At 48.6% G+C, this 6678-nt stretch overlaps 1 protein-coding gene across 1 annotated transcript; it reads right to left on the bottom strand.

Annotated features, from left to right (window-relative positions):
• Nucleotides 1–614: 614 nt before the first annotated feature.
• Nucleotides 615–5314, bottom strand: LOC138368607 (uncharacterized). Its single transcript, XM_069331157.1, has 2 exons — nucleotides 4132–5314; nucleotides 615–676 (listed from the first exon to the last, which is right to left on the bottom strand). Exons 1-2 carry the CDS (start codon nucleotides 5312–5314, stop codon nucleotides 615–617), a joined length of 1245 nt encoding a protein of 414 aa, XP_069187258.1.
• Nucleotides 5315–6678: the final 1364 nt, after the last annotated feature.

Raw genomic sequence — 6678 nt, 5'->3', positions numbered from 1 at the left:
CAGCTTTGTGTTAACATGATCTCTTTTTGCCCCAAAACTATATAAACTGAATACTTTCAAGACTATAATAAACTGAGCCTTTAATCTCTGTTCGAATTATAAATTATTTGATATTTGAAGTTTTTGTATTAGTTGTTGTTTAGAAGTGGATTTCCTTGTAAAATATTATATAGACTTGCTAGGAGATTCTTAAATGCCTAATTTAAACCTAGTGTCGAGGTTAGCACAGTCTCTAAAGACACAATTCGTCAATCTTCCATTTCTATCTTGAGGTTATCTTGAGATGATTTCGGGGCTTTAGTGTCCCCGCGGCCCGGTCCTCGATCAGGCCTCCAACCCCAGGAAGCAGCCCGTGACAGCTGACTAACACCCAGGTACCTATTTTACTGCTAGGTAACAGGGACATAGGGTGAAAGAAACTCTGTCCATTGTTTCTCGCCGGCGCCTGGGATCGAACCCGGGACGACAGGATCACAAGTCCAGCGTGCTGTCCGCTCGGCCGACCGGCTCCCTAGATACTGTGAGCTGTTAGGTTAGAAAGGAACTTTGTAAAATTCTTAGATACATCCACAAATTAGTTTTCAACTAGTGTTTACTAACTTTAACACCGGAAGCTATTTAGGAGATCCACTACTCTGTGAACTCAAGTCTGGTGTTAACTCCTTAAATATTCGTACTGCAATGTTCGATATGTGGGGAATGTCTCATATATCTTTAAAACACATATTTGTGTACATATGTGAGTCCTACCGTACTGGGCTGCCTCTTAGGTACTTTGCTTCCTTTACTACTAGAGATCACAGCAAGGATAACGACCACTCTTGGTTCAACGACCTCATTCTTTAGTCTTATAGGTCGTCTCACCTTGAACTCACAACCCGTAATCGACTCAAGTCCGTTCCATCCAGCGGTCGACCCCACAGACGCATTCATCAATTTTTAAATGCTGTTCATTCAAAACAGGAATTTTCTCAAATATAAATTAATATTATTATATATTAGCATATTGTGCATATATAGGCATAGGTTAGGTTAGGTGTTTAGGTTCTGTTGGCTATTATTTGTATTTGTAGTACGTGGGTGAAGCATTTACAGCGTTGTGGTTCGAACACCAGTCGTCAGTGAAGCACTTGTTCCGGAAGTGTTCGAACGTCAGCAGTTGTGAGTCGTGTGTAAACCGTTTTTCATTCACAAACAGGGGGGTTGGCGGGTGCATGGAATCACTTTTGGGTCTTTGTTTGGAGGACGGGCTGGACTAACAACTGATGACGTCCGAACACTTCCGGATCAAGTGCTTCACTGACGACTGGTGTTCGAACCACAACGCTGTAAATGCTTCACCCACGTACTACAAATACAAATAATCGCCAACAGAACCTAAACACCTAACCTAACCTATGCCTATATATGCACAATATACTAATATATTATAATATTTATTTATATTTGAGAAAATTTCCATTTGGAATGAACAGCATGTTATTAAAATGGATGAATGCGTCTTTGGGGTCGACCGCTGGATGGAATGGACTTGTTCTGAGGTCGGGTTGGTGTTTACGCATTAATTATCGTCTTATTTGAATAGCTGTTAGACCTTGTACATAGTTCAAGTTTAGATTTTTGATTTTACCATTACTCATTTAATAAGTATATAATTCTGATTTATATATATATATATATTAATGTTTTTAGTAAACATTGCAATGTTTATATTGTCTTCTAATGCTGATTAAGTTAGGGACACCGAAGCTTCTGTCATTTTGAATAAACCGAAGAAGAGAAATATCTTTACACGCATCATACTGTTTATAAGAGGATTACAAGCCACCAGGAAATGTTTAGAAACTGAGAGACATGATTAATACAGTCATTGTGAGGGTGGAGACCGTGAGGGCTGTATCCCAGGAGACCAGGCTTTCCTCCCAGGATCCTGGCACTCCTGGCCCTGTTCTGGCACCCCCTAGCCGAGTCCTGGCACCCCTAGCCGTGTCGAGGCCAGCCCCAGAAGGATGTCCACTTGGCGCTGGTAATGTACTTACATAAGAAACAATAATCTCTCTCCCTCAACACCACAGAGTGTGACACAAGTCCCTCTCCTTCACCAGGTGACTGGATGCACTTAAAGTTTAATTGTACCGCGAGAATAGGACAGTCAGACCAGTGTGGTGTGTGGCAACAGACCCACTGAAACAATGCTGCAGGATGTGACTAGGGATTACGAGGCCTCTCACTGTGTACTTCGCTGCCACCCACAAAAGTACACACACAGACGGAATATGGCAAAAGCATTATGAATATATGGTCGAGCTTTTGCTTAACTTAAACCATTGTATAATAGCTCTTAAATCATCAAGGGAATATGACATTAAACTTGAAAATAATTAGGAAACTCTGAATTATGCTCGACTATATTTATGAAAAAGTGTATATATATATATATATATATATATATATATATATATATATATATATATATATATATATATATATATATATATGTGGAAGGCGTAGTTGACATTGAGAAATGATAATATGTCTTGTAAATCTAAAGGTTTAATTATCATTTAGTGAATGTTAAGGGTTTAGTGACTTAGAGAAAAGTTATCATTTAGACCCATCGGTTGAGAGAGAGATCAAGGGGGGGGGGGGAGGATGTGGACTTAATGAACTCATTTCTACCTGTAGCATCTTGTGAGACACTCTGTGGTGGTAAATAGACATGTGGGAAACATGCTGGAAATTGCCTAACCAGCCCACTGTTCCAAAAACTAGACCAAATAAGAAACTTGATCCACGTAAACCTTGTATTTGGAGAAGCTGCTTGTGGGCCTCTCCGGGGGTTCTGTTCGGCATTACCAGCATGTTTCGGACAGAAAAATGACTCCACCGTTCATATGTACATTAGTTGAAGGTTGTGGTGTGTCTGTGACCTGCCTTGACCTCTGTTTTGTACTGCGCCTTGACCTGACCTTGGAGGGTCAAGGGTCACGGGGTCACTGGCGACAGGTGAGAGGGCTGGGTCATGCCAGTAGGAGGGATGACACAGTAAACAATTATATAAAACTATGCAATTGGGATGTAAAGATGTGCATGTGGGAGTAGTGTGCTGTGACACACACACACCTCAGAGGACACTACTCCTCATGCTGCATCTTAAGACACACGAGAGTTCAACGGTAGAACACAAGTGGGTGACGTTGGACGCGAGGGTGATTAGGAAGGTGGTTGACCCCGCCCCCAAGTGGTCACACACCTGTTAAGTATGGCACAATAAAACTCTGAAGGGTGAGTGGTAGGAGACAGTAAGCTGAGGTGTGGACAGCCAGTGGATGGGTGACGCTCGGCTCTTCCCCTTAAAGAGCCTCGCCACTGGCATTAAAAACATCTTAAATTTTGCAAGTTAGAAATGTGAAGTCACGACTATCATCACATTGAAAAAATTAAACTGACAACAATAGAAAATTCTGAGTAAAAAATCTAGAAAATAGTGTAACTATTTACATCTTGCAAGCACCGAGCGGCTAGCAACGCTGCGCCGCCTTCATCTTACATGGCGAATGTTTCTTAAACATTGAAGTATTGTCTCAGTAGACAAGGCAAGCAATGCCCTACGACGATCACCTCTCTCTCTCCAGCCCAGCACAACTCCTCCTCCACCCACCCAAAACTCTAAGCTAAAAAATCATTTCTTTACAAATATTCCCTAAAAATTATGCTGTTATCCTGATTCACTTGGCAGAACCACTGCCGGGCCAGACGACACTTCAACACCCCTGCAGACACACTCACTTGCACCTTACTGCTTCTTGGCTATGATTAAAGGTCTTTGAAAGGAAAATGTCTTCAGAAATTACGCTGAAATTATCACGAAAGTTGTAACAACATCAAGATGTCTGCTTGTAGTGTGCTGACAAAATCTTGTAGTGAACAGACATGCTCTAGCAGACTGTGTGTGTGTGTGTGTGTGTGTGTGTGTGTGTGTGTGTGTGTGTGTGTGTGTGTGTGTGTGTGTGTGTGTGTTGTAGGAAGTTGGGGACAATGATTTAAATGTTGAGATGACCCCTTTTTGGATAATTTTATACAATTTCTGGGATGTGGGATAATGTCTAATGTATCCAGAACATGTGCTACATGAGCTGGTTATGTCTGCTGGCAGTGTCTGCTGGCTGTGTCTGCTGGCAGTGTCTGCTGGCTGTGTCTGCTGGCAGTGTCTGCTGGCTGTGTCTGCTGGCTGTGTCTGCTGGCTGTGTCTGCTGGCTGTGTATGCTGGCTGTGTCTGCTGGCTGTGTCTGCTGGCTGTGTCTGCTGGCAGTGTCTGCTGGCTGTGTATGCTGGCTGTGTCTGCTGGCAGTGTCTGCTGGCTGTGTCTGCTGGCTGTGTCTGCTGCCAGTGTCTGCTGGCTGTGTCTGCTGGCAGTGTCTGCTGGCTGTGACTGCTGGTAGTGTCTGCTGGCTGTGTCTGCTGGCTGTGTCTGCTGGCAGTGTCTGCTGGCAGTGTCTGCTGGCTGTGTCTGCTGGCTGTGTCTGCTGGCAGTGTCTGCTGGCTGTGTATGCTGGCTGTGTCTGCTGGCAGTGTCTGCTGGCTGTGTCTGCTGGCTGTGTCTGCTGCCAGTGTCTGCTGGCTGTGTCTGCTGGCAGTGTCTGCTGGCTGTGACTGCTGGTAGTGTCTGCTGGCTGTGTCTGCTGGCTGTGTCTGCTGGCAGTGTCTGCTGGCAGTGTCTGCTGGCTGTGTCTGCTGGCTGTGTCTGCTGGCTGTGTCTGCTGGCAGTGTCTGCTGGCTGTGTCTGCTGGCAGTGTCTGCTGGCTGTGTCTGCTGGCAGTGTCTGCTGGCTGTGTCTGCTGGCTGTGTCTGCTGGCTGTGTCTGCTGGCTGTGTCTGCTGGCTGTGTCTGCTGGCTGTGTCTGCTGCCAGTGTCTGCTGGCTGTGTCTGCTGGCAGTGTCTGCTGGCTGTGACTGCTGGTAGTGTCTGCTGGCTGTGTCTGCTGGCTGTGTCTGCTGGCAGTGTCTGCTGGCAGTGTCTGCTGGCTGTGTCTGCTGGCTGTGTCTGCTGGCTGTGTCTGCTGGCAGTGTCTGCTGGCTGTGTCTGCTGGCAGTGTCTGCTGGCTGTGTCTGCTGGCAGTGTCTGCTGGCTGTGTCTGCTGGCTGTGTCTGCTGGCAGTGTCTGCTGGCAGTGTCTGCTGGCTGTGTCTGCTGGCTGTGTCTGCTGGCAGTGTCTGCTGGCAGTGTCTGCTGGCTGTGTCTGCTGGCTGTGTCTGCTGGCAGTGAGTGGGTCTGCGGAGGAAGAGTCTCAGGCACCGACAGCAAGTACAAAGCATGGCACAGAAGAATCCACGTTGAACCCGGGGGTCAGGAACATGATCCCAGGGGTCAGGAACATGACCCCAGGGGTCAGGAACATGACCCCAGGGGTCAGGAACATGACCCCAGGGGCTAGAACATGACCCCAGTGGTCAGAACATGACCCCAGTGGTCAGAACATGACCCCAGGGGTCAGAAACATGACCCCAGGGGTCAGAAACATGACTCCAGGGGTCAGGAACATGACCTCATTGGCCAGAACATGACCCCAGGGGTCAGGAACATGATCCCAGTGGCCAGAACATGATCCCAGTGGCCAGAACATGACCCCAGTGGCCAAAACATGACCCCAGGGGCCAGAACATGACCCCAGTGGCCAGAACATGACCCCAAGGGTCAGGAACATGACCCCAGGGGTCAGAAACATGACCCCAGTGGTCAGGAACATGACCCCAGTGGCCAGAACATGACCCCAGTGGCCAGAACATGACCCCAGTGGCCAGGAACATGACCCCAGTGGCCAGGAACATGACCCCAGTGGCCAGAACATGACCCCAGTGGCCAGAACATGACCCCAGTGGCCAGAACATGACCCCAGTGGCCAGGAACATGACCCCAGTGGCCAGGAACATGACCCCAGTGGCCAGGAACATGACCCCAGTGGTCAGAAACATGACCCCAGTGGCCAGAACATGACCCCAGTGGCCAGAACATGACCCCAGTGGCCAGGAACATGACCCCAGTGGCCAGGAACATGACCCCAGTGGCCAGAACATGACCCCAGTGGCCAGAACATGACCCCAGTGGCCAGGAACATGACCCCAGTGGCCAGGAACATGACCCCAGTGGCCAGGAACATGACCCCAGTGGCCAGAACATGACCCCAGTGGCCAGAACATGACCCCAGTGGCCAGGAACATGACCCCAGTGGCCAGGAACATGACCCCAGTGGCCAGAACATGACCCCAGTGGCCAGAACATGACCCCAGTGGCCAGAACATGACCCCAGTGGCCAGAACATGACCCCAGTAGCCAGGAACATGACCCCAAGGGTCAGTGAACATGACCCCAGTGGCCAGAACATGACCCCAGGGGCCAGAACATGACCCCAAGGGTCAGGAACATGACCCCAGTGGCCAGAACATGACCCCAGTGGCCAGAACATGACCCCAGGGGCCAGAACATGACCCCAGGGGTCAGGAACATGACCCCAGTGGCCAGGAACGTGACCCCAGTGGTCAGGAACATGACCCCAGTGGCCAGAACATGACCCCAGTGGCCAGGAACATGACCCCAGTGGCCAGAACATGACCCCAGGGGTCAGTGAATATGACCCCAGTGGCCAGGAACATGGCCCCAGTGGCCAGAACATGACCCCAGT

This window comes from Procambarus clarkii, chromosome 3 (genome assembly GCF_040958095.1).
Source record: "Procambarus clarkii isolate CNS0578487 chromosome 3, FALCON_Pclarkii_2.0, whole genome shotgun sequence".
In the NCBI taxonomy this organism is placed as follows: domain Eukaryota; kingdom Metazoa; phylum Arthropoda; class Malacostraca; order Decapoda; family Cambaridae; genus Procambarus; species Procambarus clarkii.
Note: the sequence above shows the minus strand (reverse complement) of the source record. Positions and strands in the feature narration are given on the sequence as shown.

Excerpts from the sequence above, each read along its gene's own strand:
- LOC138368607 (XM_069331157.1), bottom strand. The coding sequence starts at position 5,314 with ATGCTTTGTACTTGCTGTCGGTGCCTGAGACTCTTCCTCCGCAGACCC. Across the intron at positions 677-4,131 it reads AGCAGACATAACCAGCTCAT|TACGAATATTTAAGGAGTTA; the intron begins GTAGCACATGTT and ends CGAACATTGCAG.